Below are 27,782 nucleotides of genomic sequence, written 5' to 3'. Positions count from 1 at the left end.
GTAAGAAAGAGAATTTTGGAACTGAGAAATGAGGGACTGGGGAAGAGGAGGATTTATTTTTTAATCTCTGGGTTCTTGCTACTCTGTTTCACAATGTACCCCCAGACAGTTGGGATTCCCAGTTTGAAAAACACTGGAGAATGACTTTTCTTCTGCCTCTTTTCCTTTTCAGGAAACGCATGAAATTGTGGCAATCAAGAAATTCAAGGACAGTGAAGGTATATATATATACTTTTTCTTTTTATATTTAGTTTTTGTGAATAGAATATGGAAGAGATGAAATCTAGCTGATTAGACTGTGTTCCTCAGATTTTACAATCTCAATCTCAGTAAATATATCTTAATTATCATCATGCTTTGCTTTGAAACATTTAGTTCCTCCCGTGTGAATCTTTTCAAATCTCATGATATCAAAAAATTCATCTTGTGTTTTAAGGGACAGTCAGCACTGGAAATCTTGCTTCAAATACTGGATAGAAGACATGCTATTTACACTGTTTCTAAATACTAACAGTTTAAAATAATAAAACTTACTTGAAGTAAATACTTCCTGGGTTCACACAAGTAGCAAGTGCTATGTTAAAGGTTTCAATATTGGTTACTGCAATCTCTGCTTCCTAGTTAGCTAGAAATATAAAGATAAGTGGTATGTAAACAGTACAGAGGGAATGGTTTTATATTTAGGATAACTCATTGGGAAAATAAAAGCTTTTCAAGAAGAAATACCATACTTGGAGGCTTTGGTCACACATCCAAACCATTTCAAATGGAGTATTAAAATTATCCTGGGCAAGAAAGTTTAAAATAAAGGATTAACAACAACAAAAAATAATGCACCAAAAAAAAGTAATGTACAAAAGAAAAAATAAATAAAGCATTTCATTAGGCCATTAGGTTTTAAATCCAGACTCTTGGCCATCCAAATACAGCCAAGTAGAAAAACTGACCACAAAGACACACATGGATGGCCTTTAAGAAGCTCTAGGCAGCATTTTTTCAATTTTTGTTTTTTGACAGAGATCCCACAGCAGAAGTATTTTTTACCTCCTACACAGTATCCTCATACATAATGTCATATATATAACTGAAGCAAAAGTTTCACAAAATTACTTATTTTACTAATGTGAGGTTCTCCATTTTCTGTTCTTTCTTGCTCATATAAGTGCCTATTTTGGCATGAAATACTTTGATGTCACCACTAATGAGTCACAACCTGCCATTTGAAAACAAGTGCTGCAGGAGTAAGAGGCCCCACCATAGCATCAACCTTCATATTTAATTGGAAGTGTGACAATAGGCATTCATAGCCTACCTTCATCAGCACACAGTGACTGATGTAAGACACCAACCTCTGTATTTGTGAAGTTTCATCACCCCTACCTTAGAGACTTAGCAAACATTAAATAACAAAAGGGCCTTGCTAACAACTCCTGGGGTAGATGCAGTAGTATTTGATGTAACCCAGCTCTGATGTGCTGGTTATGGTGGAGCACAAGCACGTCAGCCAGGAATTTTAGCATTGGCTTGGCAGCCTTAAGGAGAAGGCAACAAAAAAATACTTTAGCTTGTTCTTTAAAAACAAAACCCAAAAAAGCCCTGCTTCCAATCGTGTACCCGTAGTCTAATGGGAAGCGATAGCCCTAGGCCAACCCCCTAGGAGACCATTGGAAATAAGCTCTTTGAGCAGTGGCTTTGGGCTAGCTGCAGGTGGCCAGGAGACAAACGGTGATCTACTAAAAAGAGTGGTTGCAACAGTAGACCAAAGCATGACCTTTGCCTGTATATGAAGACTTCTGGCTGTGCATTCATCTTGTAAGGCACATTGTCAACCATCAGCTACCACCAAAAATAATTGTCATCAAATTTTTGAAAAGCAGTGCAATCTAGGCCATGTATGTCATTGCTGTTTTTAAGAAAACTAAATACCCAATTCTTCACAACCTCTATCCTATGAATACCAATTCTTAGCTTCAATTAAACAATATATTAGTCCCTGAATTACAGTACCTTCAGACTGGCAATCAATAGTGTATCTGTTAAAATTCATTGAGCACTGGGGACTTCCCTGGCTGTCCAGCAATTAAGACTCTGCACTTCCACTGCAGGGGGTTCGGGTTCGATCCCTGATCAGGGGAACTAAGATCCCACATGCCGTGTGGCGCGGCCAAAAAAGAAAGAAAAGAAAAAGAAATTCATTGAGCACTGAGCCAGGTGCTATAAGAACAGTGAAGGTAGTAAATCAGATCCGGATACCTTCAAGAAGCTTCTGACCTATTAACAGAATTAAGACCTGTAAATAAAAAGCAGTAAAACGGAGTAGAAAGCAGTCAGTGGCTGAATGACTTTGTATAATTTTGAGGTGAGAGAGATTGTTTCTAGCTGTGGCATCCCAGGGGTGTTTGGATAGTCTAAACATTATAGGATACATTTGATCAGTTTTTATTTCACTGAGCTGACAGAACATGAATCCACTCTGCCCTCATCTCTGCTGGACCATTATCAGTTGCCATACCTCACAGGCATGCAGCCGCATCACCCACCCACTTTGCAGATGGACAGCTTTGTGAGCGCGCCTATACATACTTCTAGAGGGACACTTCCTAAATATTTCAGCAATAGAATCTAAAAACATATCCAATTATTCATAACTTTTTAGTTCCAAGCCTATTCTAGGCACACTTTCCTATTGTTTCCAGTTCTCCCTGGGAGATCTCACACAATCTTTTCTGTCTTTACCCTTTTCCTCCTGCCAGAGTAGTATCATGCTTAATGGAAAGTTAGGGAAAATGTGTGGTAAACACCCTTTTGGAGTGTGAAGTATACATAGATAGTCTAGTATAGGTGAGGATGTCCATTCAACCCCTATGTAAACCACTTAATTCTATATCAGTTTATCATCTTAAATTTTAGTCAGGCTAATTATAATAAAAAATACAGTTTCATGATAATATTGCCTTTATTGTCATATAGCTCTCATGAATTTCTTTTATTAGTTACTCTGAATATATTCTTTTGATATTTTGGTAGTGACTTTTCCAAATCCAATGTTTAAAAATCTTCGTGAAGGTAATGAAATAATCCTGTGAAAGCATTGTTAAACTGAAATAGGATCTGAAATTGGTCTGACCCACGTTCAAGCTAATCAAGTATTCTTATGCTGATTATATCAAGGAGTATTTTATGAGTATATATTACCTCCTGTTAGCTTTAAAAGATTATGATAATGTCCTGTTTTCTTGTTAAATTCATATGTATGCACAAATTTGCATGAAACATTTTTTAAACAACATTTTAAGGTAGACCACTATTTAGTTCAAGAAGTCCTTATTATCCCAGGACAATAGATTACTATTTAAAATGGAAACCAAAATTTCATAGTAAATAAAAAGTTAGATCGGGAGTTTAAGTTGAAAAAATGAAACTAAAATTATAAAAATAAGTTTATCTTACAGTTAACACAATTTAGATTATAATAGCAACTATGTACTGTTTCTTAGAAAAAAGAATCAATTGTTATCTTTTGGCAGGGTGGGGCAATTTTTACAGTAAAATTGTAGGCTAGGTCAGTGAATGACTTTCACAATAAAAAGAAGGTCATTCAAAATATACAAAAGACTTTGTCACTCTTCTCTTGGTTTTTGTATGTTCATGTTTTTTTGTCTTCATCCTTGCTCATTTTTTATTCTCCAGTTGTTAGCTGATATAACACCATCAGATCATTTATCAGTGTCTGTGCCTATGATTTTCCCTGAAAGACTGACACACTGGTGGGAATCAACACCTGTTAAAAGGAAGGAATATTTGAGTGATGACAGTTTTATTTGAGATCACTTCATTTGTTAATATTTTCTTGTTTTGATGACTTTTGCTTCTTTATACATCATCACAAATGTGGAGTCTCAGATAATGAATTCTTAATGATATCCTGAATGATAGTATTATAAATTTGTCTATTAATATAAATTCCCACAGAGAAACATTAACTAATAAATACCTAACCGACCAGAAGTCTCCATAGAATTAATTCTGCTCAGTACATATTTGGATTTTTCTGAGAAGAGAAAAATGACCACAGACCAAAAAGATACTAGAGATTATTTAGTTAAAAGGTACTTTTCAGACTATGTATAATAATAAATTTAGCCTAATCCTCCTACCTTTCCTATAATTCCAATCTTGTACAATGAGATTTGATGTTCAGATGATAATCTTCTATCACTGTTGGATCATCATTTTCACGTACACACATGTGCCAGTGTCTACCGTCCTCAATTTTTTAAATAATCCAAGAACACTGATATAGATTAGATAGCTTTGGACCAGCAAGAAAAAAAAACACTGTTTAACCTTTAATTGAAGAAGTCCTGTGGTCTAAAATTTATATTTGACAAACATTTGGATCTTCTGATGTGACAACACCTTCTGATTATTTGAACTTTTCAGTCCTTCCTGAATGTATGGGTGATGGGATGAGGAGGGATCCTCCCCACTTGTCACTGGGCCTCCGTACATGGCAAGGAGGCTGACTCTCAGGGAGCTGTGTTGTAATCCGTGGTTAACATGGAATTTAGGTTGTGTCTTTGCTTTTATATCAAATAAAATTGCTTGCATTTCATATCCTGCTGCTGCTTATGTTTCTATAGATAAATATTTTACATTGGAATGGACATCTTTGTTCTTAATCATGAGAAAATGTTTAATTGATCATCTGTTCTTTGCTCCAGTTTATTTCATCCTTATTTTTACCCAGACACTAGAAAGCTCTATCCTGATCTCGGGATCAGGGAAACTCCGGCCTCTTATTTTGTATATGTGTAGAAAACAAGGGTTCATAATCTTTAAATTTAAGAACCGGATTTCCCTGTAAGAGAAGCTTTGAGACAAACTTTGCAAACCTTGGTTAAATAGAGAAATCAATTAACTAAGCTTGAGCATTCTGGCTAGTCATGATTTCCCCACACTTCTTTTTAATGACCAAAATGGATCTCTTTCAAACTTCAGGGATTCTTCTAAGATTTGGTGAACATTTTGCACCTTTCATGGTTTAATACATTTCCATTGTGCTTTACCTGGCCTTCATCTCTGAAAATTTAAGTTTTCTCATCATTTTTGGTATATATGACAGCAGCACCACCATACAAAACCCCCTGGCCATGTTACTTGCCCTCCTGTTGATGTTCCTTCTTCAGTCAGGGCAACCACACTCAAAAATGGCACCCTTATGGTTTTGTGCAAGGATGGCTTGACTTTTCCCCACATTGTACCTATTTAAAGGTTCATTATGGAGGGCCTCTTTGGCTATACAAAAATGTCAGGTTTGTGATTTCATAAAGTAGGTTATAGTTATTTCTGGATTTCTTTTCTAAGCCCACAGTTCTTTAAAAATAGTTTTACAGAAGAGTTTCTGCTCATCTGTAGATTTTTCTCTTTTCGTCACTTATCTTTGCATTTCTTTTGCTCCTGTGATCTTTATTCTTAAAAATTGTTTTCTTTTACTTTGAATCTCCCTTCTTGCTTTTTAGGTGTGTTAACTTGCAGCCTTACTGGAAAGCTTAGAAATAGGTTAGTTTTTTTTTTAACTTAATGTCCTTTTTCTACCATACCATTTAGTCATCACTCAATAGAATTTATATAACTTTGTCATAATTGCTGCCTGTACTAAGCTAAACACCCTCCATGGTAATTGATGACCAGGTCCATCAGCATGCACATAAGCAGGAATCACATGGTGGAACCTTCAGCATCATCTAGTAGAACCCTAACTCTAGTTTACAGCTGAGGAACCACAGCTAGTATGTGATTAACTGAGACTAAGACACAGACCCCAGGATCTTCATTGAGTTTTTCTTCCGCCCACACCATGCTGCTTTGCCACATAGTTAAGCAGAAGCAGAGTCTAGACTTGGGTGTTCCGACTTGGGTGTTCTGACTCACTCTCCAAAGCTCACTCACTGCCTTACACCAAGGCGCCTCCGTCCCTGTGTTCTACTCGGTGTGACATTCTCTTCACTTACCCTGAGAAAGTTATTCTTTCTAGACTTGGTTTCTTCATTTGTGAACTGGAGGAGCCTAGCCTAAATAAAAAGCCATGAGATTATTTCAACTGAAAGGCAGGGGTGTTTGCGCCCCCTTTAGTGGGCTGTGCTTCCACCTTTAAAAAACTGGCTCACTCAGCAGCTTTGCTACTTTCTGAACCTCTGAGGAGAGAAGCATTTGTAAGTGGAATGTTCATTCCTTTTCCCGATCATCTGATCATTTAGTGCCACAATTTTCATTATAAAGTACAGGGGGTAGGCCAGGAACCTTAAAAGTACTCAGAGGAACAAAATGATAGGATTTCCAAATAATGAAGAGTGTGCGTTTTGCTTGCACTTAGGGAATTAATAACTCCACTTTCTACCTGTTCCCATTCATTACAATATTAGGGCCGAAGTGCTTACCTCAACTTTTAACAACTATGACTGACATAAATTACAGGAGCCTTCATTTCCTAAACAGGATGAGCTGCTCAAATGAGGTGGTTTTGGCTCTGCATGCTAAGTGATTTTGTGAGCTTCTTTTTGAAGATTCGTTTCCCTTTTTCTCTCTAGCCATTGTTTAGCAAAGTCAGTATAGATTCAAATGATATAAATTCAATGAGGTTTAGGCTCATAATCAATGAAATTTTAATGAAGAGAAATCATGGATTATTAGATTTGGAAAAGGCCCTGGGACTTTTTAGGGTACATGTGTGGGTGCAGAGGAGTGCCCATTTAGTTATTTTATGAATGAAAAGTTAAATGGCTTGCCCAAAATCACATGTTACAGTGTTAGCTGGTTAAAAGGGTCCAAAATCTAGGTCTCCCAGATCCTACTCCAACGTTCCTTCTACGATAGCCATTCTGCTTTGGCCATTCGGCTTTATCTGTTAGCAAGGTGAAACTACCACAAGTTGCTAATGATACAAAGCTCCCTTTTTTCAGTGCCAAGAATTCGCCAAGCTTTTGATTAGAAAAGGTATTCCAACTTTATTTACCTTTGCCTTTGTTGCACCATTTATTTGTAACCAGCTCCAGCATAGCTTAGGGATGTTCTAATGACCGAATATATATGTGTTCTTGACTCTTGGTGCAATCGGTTTTCTGGAGCCTCCATTTTTTATAGTCACATATTGTAGAAGACTACCGGGGCAGAGGTGAATAGGGGAAAATAAATTCAGTTTGTCTTAACTGTCTGAAAAGCTGCCCTTTCAAAGTTCTGGAGAGAGAAGATTGAAAGCAGTGTCCTCAAAACTGAGAGGGCAAAGTGCCTATTGTTTGCTATCACATTGCTACTTCCCATGTTTTAAGGGAATAAGAGCTAGCCACATATGGGCAAGGATTTCCTCATGACACCAGTGAAGGCATTCGTGTAGGAAGTATTTATTGATCCCCTCTGTGCCGGGTCCGGTCCTAGGTGGTTGGGTGTTCGTTGTTGAACAGCAAGCAGAACTTAGACCTGTCCTCCTAAAGCTCTCGGATTAGCATGGGGATGGAGGCTTGCTTTGGTTTAGTGATCAAGTGACGTTTAAACTGCAGCCTGAAGGAGCCATCCCTGTAAAGAGTCTGGTAGTATAATGAGAGTTCTCGGCAGAGGGAACAAGCTCAAAGGCCCTAAGGTTGAAAAATAAAGTTTGGGGCTATTTTGGGAACCGAAAGACTAACGTGAGGGAGGGAGAGAAGGGCATGAGATGGGGATGGAAATGCAGACAAGGATCAGGTCATGAGTAGCATAGTTGTCTCTTGCTGAATTACTTCCTTATTAGAAGTAATTTTATTTGCTTCATATTGAGATCTGTGTGGCAGATCTTAGAGACAGGTGGATTTTAGGTTGATTACCCTAACCTTGGGAGTAACGCAGATGGGACCGCAGAGAAGCAGGTTAACCTTCTTCATAAGACTGAAGACTTTTAGCTTCCCTAGATTTAGCAGTTCTGACAGTTGCAAAATACTACTTCTCTGGTCCAGCCCCAATTTGCAGAACAGCTGGACATTTATCCCCCCGCCCCGCACAAGCCTTCTCAGCCACTTCGGGAAGTCCCCTAATCATGTCACACACATTGCCCCTACTGCCAGGTGGCCCCCCTGTTTCATGCTCTGACATGGGCCCTGTGAGTACCCAGTTCCCAATTGACCCCCCTGACGTGGGCTGGGCTGGTTTACTGCCTATGCTACTGTCAGCCTTTGCTACTGCTGCTTCCTGCCTTCTGATAGACAGTACCTCTCTCCTTTCCTAATCTGTGCTCCAGCATTCTCCAACAGTTTTCTTGAAGTAGGGAGAATATTTCCCTTCTGTAACCATTTCACAAAGGAGTGTTGACTTTGTTGTCTGTCTGTTACAGATATTCTGGGGCTACTCCAAAGCCTATGGTTTTGTTATAGTCTCTTTTCTTTAAACTCAGTTTGAATGGGGATTAGGGGAATTCCCTGGCGGTCCAGTAGTTAGGACTTAGCGCTTTCACTGCCGGGCCCGGGTTCAATCCCTGGTCTGGGAACTAAGATCCCGCACTGCGAGGTGCGACCATAATCTGAGAAGTACTCCTGGTACTGCATTTAGGATCTCCCCTCCCCCTTTGGCCCCATTTAGGTTCTTTTCTCTTGTGTATCTTGCTTAGGAAACATTTCTTCCTTGAAGGCATCTTCATCTTTCTCCTCCCTGTCCCCAAACTATTTTCTACCTTCCCAGACATGCCTGAACTTGAGGGTTACACAGCTTAGACTTTCAAGCTAGGATTCTGACCATTACCCAAAACCTTGGGGCCAAATGTATTCTAGAATTCATAACTTTTAGATTTTAGAATGGAAATATGGCATGTCACTTTAGCATCCTATAATCAGGTATTATTTCTACAGCACAATATATGAATATTCATACTAAGTAGGATAAACAAAGATTGTCAGTGGTATCGTATTAGTTCAGGATTTGCCTCTAAAGAGATTTGCCGTAAAGTTAGAAAAAGTATTCAATTTTTAGACTGATTTTTTTTTTTTTTTGGTTTTTGGAATGCAGATAAGGGATTATGAACCTATATCGTTCCTTGTATATACATATGTAAACATGATGGTTAGAATTTCCTGGTTAAATCTAAAGCTATTATAAAAACTCCTTTAACATGAAATATTGCCTTCCCTGCTCCCATGCCAATTGATCCATTAGAGTTAATGTGATTTCTGTCCTTCCTCTGTGTCTGTGGGGGTTATCATGAGTGGAGTTGATGATACGAAAGGGTGTATTGGCTCAGCATAAGTCCTCCATCCCAGTACAGCTACACTACATGGGATGGACAGACGGACGTGCCAAAGGAGGACAGCAGGAACATGCAGCAGCCGCTGTTCAAAGAGAAGATCAGACACCCTTAGAGTTCCCTGCAACTTGACTGTGACCTGCATTGTGCATGCCTGGCATATGACCTCTGCTTACAGAGGTGACTCACATGCAGCCTGGGGAATAAAATGCTCTTTTAAACCAAAGCTTCAGGCCAAACTTTAAAATATCAACTGCTACAGATGTTGCATAAAGGCTCCTCTGCACACTGATGTGGTTAATTCCTTTTTACCCTTTTAAACTCCTTCTTCCTCAGTATGTAGTGTTAGAGTTAAAATGACAGTGCATTTATATGTCGTATCTATAAGTCTGTTTTACATATGTACTTTGCAGTAAGGAGTATAAGAAAATACAAGCAGAAAATTAGGTTCATGCTGGTCAAGTAAGCCTTTTCTTCTTTAAGTTTCTTTTTCTTGATCCTTTCAACAAGAAAATGTGATATTGAATATTCCATCCTTGGACTTCTTATGCAGAAGTACTCAAAGTGGAAAGTGAAATTGGTATGTTTTCAGTGTTCTTAGAATTTTTTGAATAGTGGTTTGAAAGCTTTAATTTTACTCTATTCACCATTGTTTACATTCTAGAAAATGAAGAAGTCAAGGAAACGACTTTACGAGAGCTTAAAATGCTTCGTACTCTCAAGCAGGAAAACATTGTGGAGTTAAAGGAAGCCTTTCGTCGGAGGGGGAAATTGTACTTGGTGTTTGAGTATGTTGAAAAAGTAAGTCACTAACTGACGCAATAGAGATTTGCCTCATTCTTTTATTTAGGGCTGTTTCTGAAACTATTAAAGAAAGTATTATTATCTAGTATGATTTGTCATTGTGCTCATAATCTGACTTTAAAAATGACAGTAGTACCCATAATCATTAGAAGTCCTGAAAATATATTGAAGGATTTTGTACAATTTAACTGTAGAGAGATAATCTTAAATTTAAACAATGTATTGGTTTGGCTTCTGAAGTCTTAGACTCTATCTTCACCAAGTAATTTTTAGACTTGGTTTATTTTAATTAAACCTAAGCAAGGCCTCTGAGGGAGAGGCACGTAAATTGTCAGTGATGACAGGCATAGGATGGGTGTCTGAATCAGACCTAGAGTGGCTAACGAGTGGGCTCATGAAGCAGCCTTTTGTGAATTGCCAGTGCTGTGGCTTTATCTGAGGGAAGAAGATGTGCCAGGAGCCATAAGGTAAAGCTTGAGGAGGTAGATGAGACCACAAGTAAGGAATTAGAAGCATGGGAGAAAAGCAAAAAATCACACATTGTTCAAGTTGTCTCTGTAATTGCTTCAATTTTTTTTTTTAATTGTTAACTCGTAGTGACAGTTTTAATCATATGACCTAAGGGCAAATGTCCGATACAGTGAACAATATTGTGTGCCTATGAATTTCTTGGACAGCAGATGGCTTATTACAGGTGGTTATTGTCAAGAACTAAGTGCCTTAACAAGAGTAGAATAAACTGGAGTCAGACAGAACTTTTAGAGGTTTCCTTCGTGAGTAAAGGTGGATCCTCCTGATTTCCTGTTATTATCTAAAGAAGATTAAGACTGGAGAGGTTTATCTTTGCCTTAGTCAATTCCCAGGTGCTTTTTATGTCATAAATGACAGAGTATCACCACCAGCACCATCATCATGAAATGGAAAGCAGTGTTGCCAAGATGGGTGACCAGTAATGTGGCTTTTTAATTAATTCAACCATTACAACTTATTTTTCTAATTAATATATATATAGTGATTTCATTACAAGCAAAACTTGAAAAAATATTACAAGGCTCTTTGTTGTTTTAAAACACTGTTTTATGTTTCTTTTCAAAAATCTATTTGAAGGCTTCTTTTTCTGTGTCAGTTTACGTGTTTTCCTAAGGGGCACTTCCCACCAAAATAAAACTGAAGTTTGATATTTAAAAAAAAGTTATAAAAAAGGATTGCTGTAAAATCAGATGCTTACTTTTTAGTTGTCAAAAATAATCATGCAGTTTGCAGTTTTCACTGCCAAATAATAAAATTCTGACAGATCTATTTCAGTTATCTTTTTTATTTCTGTTCTACTCATGGTGATTGTTCATGGTTAATAACAATTTCATATGAAAAATGGAGAAATTACCTCTGTGTATCAGACACTGTGTAATGTCTGCAATCTCTGCTGGTAAGTGGCAGAGCTGCTACCAGAACTCCAGTCCTCTGACCTGCAAGCCTGGGATTCTTGTGCTGGCCTTATGGTTTTTCAGTGGAAGGTGACCATCACCCTCCCATCAGTGGCGTTGCCTAATGATTGACAATGAGTCTCAAGAGGGCAAGGAGAAAGATACTCTTAGGGGTAGGGGGTTGTAACAGACGCAGGATTACAGTGGCTTAAACAAAATAGAAGTTTCTCTCTCAGGTACAAATACAAAGGTAGGCGGGTATGGTAACTCTGCTCCACAGCCATAGGAGACCCAGGTTGCTTCTGCCTTTCTGCTCTACCACCCCTGAAATTTGTCCTCAAGGTCAAGGTGGAGCTCCAGCTATCACATCCCATTGGCCAACACTTAGTTGCATGGCCACACTAGCTGCAAGGCAGAAAGAAAATGTACTCTTCATTCTGGACACTTAGGCATCCACTTACAAGTTGTATTACTCTAATAAGGGAAGAATGGATATTGGGGGACATTCCTCTCTATAACTCAGGAATTTAGAGTTGAATATGAAATGAGACATACAATTTATGTTCTTTATTACAAAGCCCTCTTATTCCTCCTGTGCATTTGGGACTTCCTGTGCATTTGTTGATTGAAAAAGACAATCTGAGTGGAGAATCACTAAAAAATGATGCATATATACTTTAAACATTTTGTTTTAACTTAAAACATATCAATATACATTCACTTTCCACACTCTCTTTAGAGGCAGGGTCAAGGCCTTTTGAGTATTGATCTTCTGGTTGGAATTCTGATGGGTTTTCTTACATACATCCTACCCATAATGTATCAATGATATCCTGTGTCAGTTTCTTTAAAGTGAAGTGAAAACCTAAAAACATTGCAAAGGAATGGCAAGTAAACAGTTTATTGCAATATATTATTGTGCACGTTGGGATGGAGGAAAGCAGAAAGAGCTGAGGAAGCAGGGGCAGGACTATTTCAGCTGAGAATCTTTGAGAGCAGCATAGGATAAGGGTACAAAATTGTGCGCTTCAGAGATGACTGGCCTGAGTTTAAGCCAAACTCCATTATTTACCAGCTGTGTGGTCCTGGCACTGTCCTTGGCTTCTCTCCATGATGATTCCTGACTCGTGGCCCTGGCAATCTTGGGAAAATATCCAGTTTCTTGGATCCAGATCCTTGGGCCTTCCTTTACCCAGCACCACCCCCACGCAGCCTGGACGCATTGACCCAATCGTTTCCTAGGACACGCCCTCCCCACCTCCTTTGGACCTGCGCCCTGTCCTGGACCAGGAGTTGGCCTCATTCCCCATCAGCTTCCAAGGTCTGACCCTGGCCTCTACAACCCTGAAGCGGGCTAACCTGACACATAGCTGTGGCTGACAGGGTCTTGGTGCTCCGGCCAGGTGTCAGGCCTGAGCTCTGAGGTGGGAGAGCCGAGTTCAGGACATTGGACCACCAGAGCCCTCCTGGCCCCACATAATATCAAGCAGCAAGAGCTCTCCCAGAGATCTCTGTCTCAATGCTAAGACCCAGCTCCACTCAACGACCAGCAAGCTACAGTGCTGGACACCCCATGCCAAACAACTAGCAAGACAGGAACACAACCCCACCCATTAGCAGAGAGGCTACCTAAAATCATAATAAGTTCACAGACACCCCAAAACACACCACCAGACACGGTCCTGCCCACCAGAAAGACAAGATCCAGCCTCATCCACCAGAACATAGGCACCAGTTCCCTCCATCAGGAAGCCTACACAACCCACTGAACCAGCCTTACCCACTGGGGGCAGACACCAAAAACAGTGGGAACTACAAACCTGCAGACTGTGAAGAGGATACCCCAAACACAGTAAGTTAAGCAAAATTAGAAGACAGAGAAATACGCAGCAGATGAAGGAACAAGGGAAAAACCCACCAGACCAAACAAATGAAGAGGAAATAGGCAGTCTACCTGAAGAAGAATTCAGAGTAATGATTGTAAACATGTTACAAAATCTGGGAAATAGAATGGAGAAAATACAAGAAACGTTTAACAAGGACCTAGAGAAACTAAACACCAAACAAACAATGATGAACAACACAATAAATGAAATTAAAAATTGTCTAGAAGGAATCAATAGCAGAATAACTGAGGCAGAAGAACGGATAAGTGACCTGGAAGATAAAATTAGTGGAAATAACTACTGCAGAGCAGAATAAAGAAAAAAGAATGAAAAGAATTGAGGACAGTCTCAGAGACCTGTGGGACAACATTAAATGCACCAACATTTGAATTATAGGGGTTCCAGAAGAAGAAGAGAAAAAGAAAGGGACTGAGAAAATATTTGAAGAGATTATAGTTGAAAACTTCCCTAATATGGGAAAGGAAATAGTCAATCAAGTCCAGGAAGCACAGAGAGTCCCATACAGGATAAATCCAAGGAGAAACACGCCAAGACACATATTAATCAAACTATCAAAAATTAAATACAAAGAAAAAATATTAAAAGCAGTAAGGGAAAACAACAAATAACATACAAGGGAATCCTCATAAGGTTAACAGCTGATCTTTCAGCAAAAACTCTGCAATCCAGAAGGGAGGGGCAGGACCTATTTAAAGTGATGAAAGGGAAAAACCTACAACCAAGATTACTCTACCCAGCAAGGAACTCATTCAGATTCGAGAAAGAAATTAAAACCTCTACAGACAAGCAAAAGCTGAGAAAATTCAGCACCACCAAACCAGCTTTACAACAAATGCTAAAGGAACTTCTGTAGGCAGGAAACACAAGAGAAGGAAAAGACGTACAATAACAAACCCCAAACAATTAAGAAAATGGTAATAGGAGCATACATATCAATAATTACCTTAAATGTAAATGGATTAAATGCTCCAACCAAAAGACACAGACTGGCTGAATGGATACAAAAACAAGACCCGTATATATGCAGTCAACAAGAGACCCACTTCAGACCTAGGGCCACATACAGACTGAAAGTGAGAGGATGGAAAAAGATATTCCATTCAAATGGAAATCAAAAGAAAGCTGGAGTAGCAATTCTCATATCAGACAAAATAGATTTTAAAATAAAGACTATTAGAAGAGACAAAGAAGGACACTACATAATGATCAAGGGGTCAATCCAAGAAAAAGATATAACAATTGTAAATATTTATGCAGCCAGCATAGGAGCACCTCAATATATAAGGCAAATGCTAACAGCCATAAAAGGGGAAATTGAAAGTAACACAGTTATAGTAGGGGACTTAAACACCCCACTTTCACCAGTGGACAGATCGTCCAAAATGAAAATAAATAAGGAAACACAAGCTTTAAATGAAATATTAAACAAGATGGACTTAATTGATATTTATAGGGCATTCCATCCAAAAACAACAGAACACACATTCTTCTCAAGTGCTCATGGAACATTCTCCAGGATAGAGCGTATCTTGGGTCACAAATCAAGCCTTGGTAAATTTAAGAAAATTAAAATCGTATCAAGTATCTTTTCTGACCACAACGCTATGAGACTAGATATCAGTTACAGGAAAAAGAGTGTAAAAAATACAAACACGTGGAGGCTAAGCAATATGCTACTAAATAGCCAAGAGATCACTGAAGAAATCAAAGAGGAGATCGAAAAATACCTAGAAACAAATGACAATGAAAACACGATGACCCAAAACCTGTGGGATGCAGCAAAAACAGTTCTAAGAGGGAAGTTTATAGCAATACAAGCCTACCTCAAGAAACAAAAAAAATCTCAAACAACCTAACCTTATACCTAAAGCAATCAGAGAAGGAAGTACAAAAAAACCCCAAAGTTAGCAGAAGGAAAGAAATCATAAAGATCAGATCAGAAATAAATGAAAAATGAATGAAGGAAACGATCACAAAGATCAATAAAACTAAAAGCTGGTTCTTTGAGAAGATAAACAACGTTGATAAACCATTAGCCCGACTCATCAAGAAAAAAAGGGAGAAGACTCAAATCAAGCGAATTAGAAATGAAAAAGGAGAAGTAACAGCTGACACTGCAGAAATACAAAGAGTCGTGAGAGATTACTACAAGCAACTATATGCCAATAAAATGGACAACCTGGGAGAAATGGACAGTTTCTTAGAAAAGTACAACCTTCCAAGACTGAACCAGGAAGAAATAGAAAATATGAACAGACCAGTCACAAGTAAGGAAATTGAAACTGTGATTAAAAATCTTCCAACAGGGACTGAGCTGAGGGCTGGTGACGTGGAGCTCCTGGATCGGTCCAAGGTGGTAGAGGTGGAGGAGACACTGAAGCGACTTCAGAACCAGAAGTGCATGCAGGGAATCATCGTGGTGGACACAGAAGGCATTCCCATCGAGAGCACCATGGACAATCCCAACACCACACAGTACACCAACCTCATGCACAACTTCATCTAGAAGGCCCAGAGCACCGTGCGTGAAATTGACCCCCAGAATGACCTCACCTTCCTTCGAATTCGCTCCAAGAAAAATGAAATTATGATTTCACCCTATAAAGACTATTTCCTGATTGTGATTGAGAACCAACCAAATAAGCCGCTCTCTTGGCTCCCTGCGTCATTCCTTAATTTAATGCCCATCAAGAATAATAGCGTTAATCATGTCAACTGGCTGGCATATGGAAGTCACCTTAGAGCCCTCTCAGACCAATCCGGCTGCAGCTCCACCTACCCCACCAAAGTCAACCCTCTTCTGGCCAGTCACAGCTGATTTTCCAGGAGGAAAATCACATCCAGGTTTATGGAGCAAGAGACTGTGAGAAGCCCACACACCCTGTTTCTTTCTGACTTTGAGTTCACTTTGTTGCCCTTGAAAAAGGCTGTTTTTCTTTAACTAAAAATAACCAAAACACTTAAAAAAAAAAATCTTCCAACAAACAAAAACCAAGGAACAGATAGCTTCACAGGCGAATTCTGTCAAACATTGAGAGAAGAGCCAACACCTAACCTTCTGAACCTCTTCCAAAATATAGCAGAGGGAGGAACACTCCCAAACTCATTCTACGAGGCCACCATCACCCTGATAACAAAACCAGGCAAAGATGTCACAAAAAAGAAAACTACAGACCAATATCACTGATGAACATAGATGCAAAAATCCTCAACAAAATATTAGCAAACAGAATCCAACAGCACATTAAAAGGATCATACACCATGATCAAGTGGGGTTTATCCCAGGAATGCAAGGATTCTTCAATATATGAAGTCAATGAATATGATACCCCATACTAACAAATTGAAGGATAAAATCCATATGATAATCTCATTAGATGCAGAAAAACCTTTTGACAAAATTCAACACTCACTTACAATAAAAACCCTGCAGAAAGTAGGCACAGAGGGAACTTACCTCAACAAAATAAAGGCCATATATGACAAACCCACAGCCAACATCGTTCTCAATGGTAAAAAACTGAAACCATTTACTCTAAGATCAGGAACAAGACAAGGTTGCCCACTCTCACCACTATTATTCAACATAGTTTTGGAAGTTTTAGGCACAGCAATCAGAGAAGAAAAAAATCCAAATCGGAAAAGAAAAAGTAAAACTGTCACTGCAGATGATATGATAGTATACGCAGAGAATCCTAAAGATGCTACCAGAAAACTACTAGAATTAATCAATGAATTTGGTAAAGTAGCAGGATACAAAATTAGTGCACAGAAATCTCTTGCATTCCTATACACTAATGATGAAAAATCTGAAAGAGAAATTAAGGAAACACTCCCATTTACCATTGCAACAAAAAGAATGAAATACCCAGGAACAAACCTACCTAAGGAGACAGAAGACCTGTATGCAGAAAACTACAAGACACTGATGAAAGAAATTAAAGAGGATACAAATAGATGGAGAGATATACCATGTTCTTGGATGGGAAGAATCAACACTGTGAAAATGACTATATTACCCAAAGCAATCTACAGATTCAGTGCAATCCCTATCAAACTACCAATGGCATTTTTCACAGAACTGGAACAAAAAATTTCACAATTTTTATAGAAACACAAAAGACCCCGAATAGACAAAGCAATCTTGAGAAAGAAAAGACTATACTACAAAGCTACAGTAATCAAGACAGTATGGTACTGTCACAAAAACAGAAATATAGATCAATGAAACAGGATAGAAAGCCAGAGATAAACCCATGCACATGTGGTCACCTTATCTTTGATAAAGGAGGCAAGAATATACAATGGAGAAAAGACAGCTTCTTCAATAAGTGGTGCTAGGAAAACTGGACAGCTACATGTAGAAGAATGAAATTAGAACACTTCCTAACACCATACACAAAAATAAACTCAAAATGGATTAAAGACCTACATGTAAGGCCAGCCACTATAGAACTCTTAGAGGAAAACATAGGCAGAACACTCTATGACATAAACCACAGCAAGATTCTTTTTGACCCACCTCCCAGAGAAATGGAAGTAAAAATAAACAGATGGGACCTAGTGAAACTTCAAAGCTTTTGCACAGCAAAGGAAACCATAAACAAGACGAAAGGACAACCCTCAGAGTGGGAGAAAATATTTGCCAATGAAGCAGCTGACAAAGGATTAATCTCCAAAATATACAAGCAGCTCATGCAGCTCAATATCAAAAAAACAAACAACCCAATCCAAAAATAGGCAGAAGACCTAAAGAGACATTTATCCAAAGAAGATATACAGATTGCCAACAAACACATCAAAAGCTGTTCAACATCACTAATCATTAGAGAAATGCAAATCAAAACTACAATAAGGTATCACCTCATACCAGTCAGAATGGCCATCATCAAAAAATCTACAAAGAATAAGTGCTGGAGAGGGTGTGGAGAAAAGGGAACCCTCTTGCACTGTTAGTGGGAATGTAAATTGATGCAGCCACTATGGAGAACGGTATGGAGGTTCCTTAAAAAACGAAAAATAGAAATACCATACAACCCAGCAATCCCACTACTGGGAATATACCCTGAGAAAACCATAATTCAAAGCGTCATGGACCACAATGTTCATTGCAGCACTGTTTACAATAGCCAGGGCATGGAAGCACCCTAAGTGTCCATCGACAGATGAAGGGATAAAGAAGATGTGGTAACATATATACAATGGATATTACTCAGCCATAAAAAGAAACGAAATTGAGCTATTTGTAGTGAGGTGGATGGACCTAGAGTCTGTCATACAGAGTGAAGTAAGTCAGAAAGAGAAAAACAAATACTGTATGCTAACACATATGTATGGAATCTAAAAAAAATGGTTCTGATGAACTGAGGGGCAGGACAGGAATAAAGAAAGACAGAGACGTAGAGAAAGGACTTGAGGACACGGGGAATGGGAAGGGTAAGCTGGGATGAAGTGAGAGAGTGGCATGGACATATATACACTACCAAACGTAAAATAGATAGCTAGTGGGAAGCAGCCGCATAGCATAGGGAGATCAGCTCGGTGCTTTGTGACCACCTAGAGGGGTGGGATAGGGAGGGTGGCAGGGAGACGCAAGAGGGAGGGGATATGAGGATATATGTATACGTATAGCTGATTCACTTCGTTATTACAGCAGAAACTAACACAACATTGTAAAGCAATTATACTCCAATAAAGATGTTAAAAAACAAAAAAAATTGCAAAGTAGTTTCAGTGAAGAATCTGTACCACACCACCGTCCCTTGCCAGTGTTTTATAGTTGTTGCACTCACAATCGATTAGATAGCATTATGTGTGGTAGCTTTCCTTTATTACGTCTTTTCAAAGTATTAAACTTCATTTTCTTGTAAACAGCAAATCTCTTTTTTAAAAACATTATTTCATTGGTTTATATGATATTTAATTATATTAAAATAACAAGTGCATCTGTTATAAATACATATGGGAGTATTATAAACACCTGATTGTTTATATGAATACAACTTGACTGGTGGGAACAACATTGTAAAGTTGTAGTAGAGCAGCAACTTTTTGGTCTTAGGACTCCATTTACAGTCTTAACATTATTGGGAACCCTAAGAGCTTTGTATTTATGTGAGTTTTATGTATTAATGTTTATCATATTAGAAGTCAAAACTGAGCAATATAAAAATATTAATTCATTTAAAAATAATAATAGACCCATTACATGTTAACATAAATGCCTGTGTATCAGTCATTCTTTCAAGTAAAAATGGTGTACCCGAAGAAAAATGACTAGTTCAGTTTATAACTCTGTTACCCAAGTGCTTTTCCCCATGACAGCTATCGTATTTTGATATGCAGCCGAAGTGCTTTATGCGTATTCCTCATTTTATCATGTAGATTCCTAAAAAGACATGTACTCAAGAACTGAAATTTAATAAAAGTAATAATTTTTACTGCTTCATCAAAAACATCCTTTACTAAAATTGGCCTTTTTTTTTTTTTTTTTTTTTTTTAACTGTAAGGTTATGGCATTGAAGAATCCAATGCCTTCTTGATTCATGCTAAGGTACCACCAGTTTACCCATCATTGCTTTGTGCCATCAGTGTAAATACCAACACAGTGAAAAAGACAAATAACTGAGTGCTGTCATGAATATAGTTTTGACTTCATGGGTCCTCTGAGACACCCCCCTCCTCCGAGATCCACAGATCACACTTTGAGAACTGCTGTCCTAGATGGTCATCTACAAATGATAAGCTCTAATCATGCTGTAGACCGTAGTCTTATGCTTTACAGAGGGAGTGGAGAATATTTAGTTAATCTGGAAATTCAGCAGAAATTGGTTAAGTGGAATTTCTACTTAAAAAATGTGCATGGGGCTTCCCTGGTGGCGCAGTGGTTGGGAGTCCCCCTGCCAATGCAGGGGACACGGGTTCGTGCTCCGGTCCAGGAAGATCCTACATGCCATGGAGTGGCTGGGCCTGTGAGCCATGGCCGCTGAGCCTGTGCGTCTGGAGCCTGTGCTCCGCAAGGGGAGAGGCCACGGCGGTGAGAGGCCCGCGTACCGCAAAAAAAAATTTTTTTAATTAAAAAAATAAAATAAATAAAAAATGTGCATGAGTTTTAGAATGGTCTCTGACTCCAGATTAAGATTTTTGAATATTGGTTTGTTTGGAGTCTGTGAATTTTTATTTCAACCATATTTTGTAGCCTGTTTAAATATTTGTTCTGATTATATTGATCACTGCTAACCTTAGGGATCATTTAAGAATATTTTCCAGGTCTCCCAGAAATATTTCAAGGCTTGATTTTATCGCAAAGTTCTTTTGGAGATGCACAGTGCACTATGTTAAAATGACTGTTTCCCCTCTCCTCTATACATTACAATGTCTTTTCTCTACTTTGTGTTGTTTTTCCCTCGGAATTAGGCTAAAATGATGCCTGATAGATTTTAGGGAGAGTGAAAAATGCACAGGGTTATTATTTGAGATAGCATCGGGGAGTAGTAAAAATGGAATTTCTCTTAAAAGAGAACCTTGATTCAATACAATATGCTGCTTCACAAGAAAGGTTGTAGATGGAAAGAAAAGCAATTTTTAAAAAATGCATGCTGTGTATTAGATGAATTATCATCCAAGGTGCTTTTTTAAATTGTTAATACATGATTTATGGGCCACCTAATTTTGGAGATCATTGGCTCTCTGTTTAATTTTTAGAATATGCTTGAATTGCTGGAAGAAATGCCAAATGGAGTTCCACCTGAAAAAGTAAAAAGTTATATCTATCAGCTAATCAAAGCTATTCACTGGTGCCATAAGAATGATATTGTTCATCGAGGTAAGTATGGAATTTTTGAAATGGAAAATATTAAAATATCAAATAAAGTTAACAAAATATTTCACACAGGCACTGACATTCCATTTAAATTAAATACATTTTGAAAGTATAGGATATGAGACATTGTTTGGGCTCCAAGTCTCCTTTTGTATCACCAAAAGGATGGACTGCACATTTATTTGGATATTACGGTGAGATCTCTGTGTTTGTAAAACCAGATCCGCTTTCAACAGCAGGAGCACCTAGTGATAAAACGAACTCAACAAATGGAAACTTTGAAGCTTACTTGCAGGGGGAACTACCCTCTCCATTGCCTTTTGGTCCTGCAGGTAGAGCAGGTAATGTGAAACAAGCCAGAATCAGGCTTTAGACATGGTGCTAAGTCACTGGCCCCCATTGACAGCCACTTCTCATTTCCTCTTAGACCAAGATCTCTAGTATGTACCTTTACCTCCTGATTTTCCCTACCTGTTCATGAAAAGTGCTCATTGTTTGCAGGTTGTAGGCATGATGAACCTTGCATAAAGGCCATTATACTTCCATAAACTGTTCTATTTTGTCCTTTATTGCCATGAAGTGGGTGGTTTATAGCAGTAAAAGGGAAATTACTTGCTCAGCAAGATCTTTAATCTATATACCATTTATCTTTTCCTGATAATCTCTTGCATTCAAGGGACACAAATTGATACAATAATGAAGCTAAAAGATGTTTGTCAGAAAATGTTGCAGTATCCACTTCTTATCTTTGAATTATCAGACAAATGAATACTACATTTTAATTTATCTAAACAGGCACACAAGGATATCACTTTAAAAATAGCCTCACTTTGGGCTTTCCTGGTGGCGCAGTGGTTGAGAGTCTGCCTGCCGATGCAGGGGACACAGGTTCGTGCCCCGGTCTGGGAAGATCCCATATGCTATGGAGCGGCTGGGCCCGTGAGCCATGGCCGCTAAGCCTGCGCGTCTGGAGCCTGTGCTCCACAACGGGAGAGGCCACAACAGTGAGAGGCCCGCGTACCGCAAAAAAAAAAAAAAGCCTCACTTTAAGAATAGCTTAAAGGTCATGTGAAGAATGCCAACTCCTATTATTTCTGGAAAGAGACAGTTTGTATTTCTCTTGCATTTGACTTTCATAGCAGTTACATTATGAAGGTTGTTGGCAGCTTGGAGAGATGTCTTGGTCACCTGGACATCTAGTGTCTAGGGTAATGATTCTAATAACAGTCTCTACTACAGTTTGAGGATATTAAGAAACTGATTTAGCTGCATTTCCATAGTGATACTGAGATTTGGTTAAGTGTATAGTGAATTAATGGTTGTGAATTAATTCAGAAACCATGATTCTGAAATCTACAGATCTCACTCCTACCTCTTCCCTTTCTCCATTTTCACTTCTACCATATAATATAGATGATGGGCACTCTAAAAATAGAATTGTGAGATGCCTCCAAAGGGAGGGAATTAAACTGCATTTTCTGTGTATTTCTACTCCTTAATTCCCACCACATCTTCAAAAGATCCACAGAATAAATGAGAAATCTTATCTTGACTCATCCATCATAGCTTCAGCACTAGACATTTATGATTGTGAACCACATCATAGAAAACCTACAGAGATATATAAATATAGAAAGTATACAGAAAATCATGACGAACAATGTATCTTATTTGTATTTTTTTCTCCAGTAAATATAATGCTACCTACTTACTCTCATATATGTTTTTAAAGTATCTTGTGGGTGTAAACAGTTTATAGTCTATCTCCAAAAATTTGTATTATTAGTATTTTATAAAGTAAAAATAGTTCCTTAAAATGTGGTAGCCTAGATTTAATCATTTTTAAATTCCTTTCAGAGGTCCAGTTAATACCTTTAAGATTTAAGGGGAAAAATGTTTTTGAAATGGTGGTCTGCATGTTTTTCAAAAAAAAATTAATTGGAACTTTTGTGTACCAGCATAAAATGTGTTACTCTGCTTTTCACTGCCATAGTTTTCTATTCATATTACTCTGGATATTTCTAATTAGGTGCCATTACAGTGCTCTAACAGTATCAATCAGCAGTACATGGAACATTTTTTAATAATTGTTTTTTAATCTTGATACTCCAGATATAAAGCCAGAAAATCTCTTAATCAGCCACAATGATGTTTTGAAACTGTGTGACTTTGGTAAGTTAAAAAGAAATTGAGCCCTGTAAGTACAGAATTAATTTAATATAGCACCTAGGTAGCTTTTACAGGTGTATTAAAAGTATTTTTTATCTTTTGACTTAAATTAGCAAATGAACATTCTATTGGGTTGTATATTAAAAAATTGATTGTGGGAAGAGTTCTACTCTCTTTGCATAGTATTGTCTACTATTTTAAAAAATTCATCATGCAGTATTTGTTTAATGAGAATTCAAAGCAAATACATGCATGTGCATATATTCATAAGCCCAGTGCTTAATGACCTTAGAGAAAGAATTTTCCAGAAAATACCACTATGGCCTTCTGACTTGAGTTGGATTTAAAAAAAATTAATATTTAAAATATTGATAGAAATTGTTTCAGGCATAATCATAAACACTGGAAATATAACTATGTAAATACATATGTATTGTATATATGCAATAGTTATATATCTGTAAGGTTAAAAGACATTTTTAGAATGATTCCGTTTATTCCCTTTAAATGTTCAGTGGGGGAATTCCCTGGTGGTTCAGTGGTTAAGAATCCTCCTTCCAATGCAGGGGATGCAGGTTCGATTCCTGGTCAGGGAACTAAGATCCCACATGCCATGGGGCAACTAAGCCCACGCACCACAGCTACTGTGCTTGCGTGCCTCAACTAGAGAGCCTGCGTGCCACAAACTACAGAGCCCATGCACTCTGGAGCTCGCACGCCACAACTAGAGAGGAGCCCACGTGCCGCAACAAAGAGCCTGCGTGCTGCAACTAAGACCCGATGCAGCCAAAAAAATAAAAATATATTAATTTTAAAAAAATACTGCAAAGAAGAGTCCTGCTGTACCTAAACATCTTAAGAAGTACTTAGGAGCTGAAATTTGTCAAGCAAGTTATAAATAAAAAAGATGCATATAGAATGGTTAATAATAGGAAAAAAGTATCCTTAGTCTAGCATCATTTCTTAAAGAAAAGACAGCTTTAAACGGTCAGGAAGTTCCACATGATGGCCCCACATATGGCGTTCTGTGCCCTGCACATCCCCACCAAGAACCTCCTGATTGTTTTCCCTCCCAGAGTGTGTAGCTCCTTTGTCTGGCTTGAAGAATCCCACTAAAAAATATGAATATTTCTTCCAAATATGTCTTATAAAGAAGTGTTGATTAACTGAAGTTAGGGGGTTTGTTTTTGCTGTGTTTATTTATTTATTTTTTTTACTGTTCCACTTTAAGAAACACTATTTTCTATTTCTTGAAACTGACATACACCTTAACTTTTACCTTTAATTTTAATATTCTGGTTCTCTGTAACTATTTACAGTGAACCTATGTTGCTTTTGGTGAGTTAGATGGGTAATTAACCTACTTGCCAGTTTATTTTGTGGCCCCAAAACCTTTTGAAAGGGTTGTTACTTGCGGGGGGCGGGGGGTAGCAATAGAGTCTGTAAGGTAATTAAGATGTCCCTAATATGCTTCTCAGTCACATTAGGAGATAAAAATCATTTTAGCCTGCTTTGTTTCCATCATTGCCAAACCCTACCGATAGTTGTTTACATAATGGCCGAGCTGATCAGCACCAATAGATATACAAATACTATCTAAGGTCCCACATAGCAGAATTAACGACTATCTGCGACATGCTAATTTAGCTTTGACTTCTGGCTCTTGTGGAGTCTTCATTTTGTTTCTAAGATTTACACTTATTGGAAAAGCTCTGAATGCTTATAAAAGCATGCAATAACTTTGAAAACATAGATTTCTTTATCAGAGAGGAGAGACTGGTTTTGTAGTGAATACACTGTATATTTTAATTGACGAATGAACAATGGACTAACTTTTTTAAATGACAAGGACACTGTTAATAAACAGCCCATTCAGTAACAATCATTATATTCTTTTGATATTCCTTTAAGGTATTAATAGCACTGAAATATTTTGTCAACATGACAAATTAATTAATTCTAATTAATTCTTTAAAAAAATTAATTCTTTTTCAAAATTACACCTTTGGGCTTTGCTATCTTTCAGGTTTTGCTCGGAATCTCTCAGAAGGCAATAATGCTAATTATACAGAATATGTGGCCACCAGGTGGTATAGGTCTCCAGAACTCTTACTTGGGTGAGTTACCTTCCCAGAATAGAGTGACATCTACATATTTGCTGATCCTCTATTGTTAACTTTGGAATTATCTGTGGAAGATAAGAACTTGAGTTAATTAAATACCAGTTACCTATTGCAGTATAGCAAACCACCTAAAAACTTAATGACATAAAGCAAGCACCATTTTATTTGCTCACAATTCTGGGTGCCATCGGGTTGGGGGAGTCAGCTGTTTGAGTTCAACTGGATGATTCTTCTGCTGGTCTCAACTGGAGTTGCTCATATAGCTACAGTCAGCAGGTCATCTGGAGGCTGGTTGGTTTAGGTCCTCAGCTGGGACAAACTATCTCTGTTCCATGGGGACTCATCCTCCAGTGCGTTAGTCCAAGTTTCTTCATATAATAGCAGAAGAATTCCCTGAGCAGAGGGCAAGCCCAAAAGCAAAGGTGGTTTTCAAGCCTCTTTGCATGACTTTTGCCTCATTGGCCAAAGCACGTTACTTGTCTAAGCCCTGATTCAAGGGATGGAGAAATAAACTTCGCCTCTTGATGGGAGGAGTGGCAGAGTCACATTGCAAAGTGGCAGGTGTATGGAAATGGAGGGGAATTATTGCTGCCATCTTTGTTAATAGTCTTCCACATTAAGAATGTGTATATCCACAGAGTTTGACATTCCGGCTTATCTGTTTGTTCATGTATTCATTCATTCATTCAGCAGATACTTATGGAGTATCTCTTATGCCTAGCCACTTTTCTGTAAATATTGAACCTACTGATATTTTCCTTCCAAACATTGTGAATCCTGTTTGATGATAAATGGCTTTCCAGACTAATATATTGATAATTTTCTCAGCAACACTGCCACATCCATCCACTTTGTGCCACCCTTCCACTTTCAGTGGTATTTCATTCACCTGTCAACACCAGAAAAACATTTTCTGATAAGATACTTCTTCCTCTTACTATGTTTTAACTTCAGAACCTAAGAAAGGACCTGTAGTCTTGATCTCCATCACATAGTTTCACCAATAATTCTCTACCTATCGTAGTTGTAGTATTTTCTTATTTTTCCTAGATCGTATTTCCTTCTTTGGGACCATCAAAGAATTGAGGTAGAAGACACACTCTACAAATAAAATTAGATATGGTGGTAATGATGACCAGTGCACGAATTATTATAGGTTTCATCTCTTTTCTTTAGTGTGCCATACATGTATCTAGGGGACATGAGAAATTTAATTTTTAAAAGATATTTTTTACAACATTGTAAACTATACTTCAATTTAAAAAATTTTTAATAAATAAAGGTACTTTTTATATAATAGAAATATAAATTTCTGTATTTCTTCTGAAGATCATGATGACTATATGTTTAAGCTACTCACTGAGGGTTTATTTTATTTATTTTTTACACAGCAGGTTCTTATTAGTTATCTATTTTATACATATTAGTGTATATATATGTCAATCCCAGTCTCCCAGTTCATCCCACCACCACCACCACCACCACCACCACCCCCCACTGAGGGGTTATTTTTATTTTTATTTTTTTACACTTGTGGTCAGTTGATTTTCTTAGTTTTTATTATTAAAAAAATTTTTTTATTGGGGTGTAATTGTTTTACAATGTTGTGTTAGTTTCTACTGTACAGTGAAGTAGAGTTCCCTGTACTATGCAGCAGGTTCTCATTGAGGGTTTATTTTGAAGTTAACAATTGATTTCCCAGGGTCTACCAACCATTTGGCATTAAATCTTGTTTCATTGCTGACCTAGAGCCTATAAGAATTATTGGTGTCGGTTATTGAAAGCTTTACCATTTTTTTTTTTAATCAAAAGCTTGTGCTTCATCCTGTGAAATAAATGGTGGCTAGTCACTTTATTATCCCTCCTTGTGTGGATAGATTTTAGAATTTCTGTGCTCATTTTTCAACTTGGATTTAGGATTGATTTTCTTTTGTGTTGTCTATGTTTCTTCTGTGTACCTCTGTCTGGACTCACTCTAATGTGTAGTCTATTCATCTGTTCATTCTTTTGGGAGGGATTGGGAGTTTGAAATTCCTGGACAGGATTTTCCAAAGAAGAAATGAGTACGAAGTAAATCATTCTTAGAACCCCATCTGAGGATTCAAGTATGGTAGAGGGACTCATTATAATATGGTTTTGTCTATAAGATGTCCCTGAGGAGCTCATTCTGAGGACAGCCTTATTATGAAACTTCGGAGAGTATTTGCTGCCTAATAATACCTCCTGGAAAACTGAGCTATGTTTATAGCTCATTAACTGAGTTATGTTTA

At 37.9% G+C, this 27,782-nt stretch overlaps 1 protein-coding gene across 3 annotated transcripts in view; it reads left to right on the top strand.

Moving 5' to 3' along the window:
* The window catches only part of CDKL5 (cyclin dependent kinase like 5), a 126,463-nt gene that overhangs the window by 55,217 nt on the left and 43,464 nt on the right, over positions 1 to 27,782 (top strand). For 2 of the 3 annotated variants that reach the window (XM_022565482.3, XM_030763167.2), the window contains exons 3-7: positions 173 to 218; positions 9,927 to 10,063; positions 21,103 to 21,223; positions 23,333 to 23,392; positions 25,416 to 25,506. In XM_022565482.3, coding sequence (XP_022421190.1) covers positions 173 to 218; positions 9,927 to 10,063; positions 21,103 to 21,223; positions 23,333 to 23,392; positions 25,416 to 25,506 — 455 coding nt within the window. Of the gene's footprint in view, positions 1 to 172; positions 219 to 9,852; positions 10,064 to 21,102; positions 21,224 to 23,332; positions 23,393 to 25,415; positions 25,507 to 27,782 lie in introns of those variants that run through there. The other variant, XM_089904741.1, reaches the window with a different exon arrangement.

The sequence above is a fragment of the Delphinapterus leucas genome, chromosome X, assembly GCF_059928025.1.
Source record: "Delphinapterus leucas isolate spDelLeu-1000000601 "Yukka" chromosome X, BTC_Dleu_Yukka2, whole genome shotgun sequence".
Taxonomy (NCBI): Eukaryota; Metazoa; Chordata; class Mammalia; order Artiodactyla; family Monodontidae; genus Delphinapterus; species Delphinapterus leucas.
Note: the sequence above shows the minus strand (reverse complement) of the source record. Positions and strands in the feature narration are given on the sequence as shown.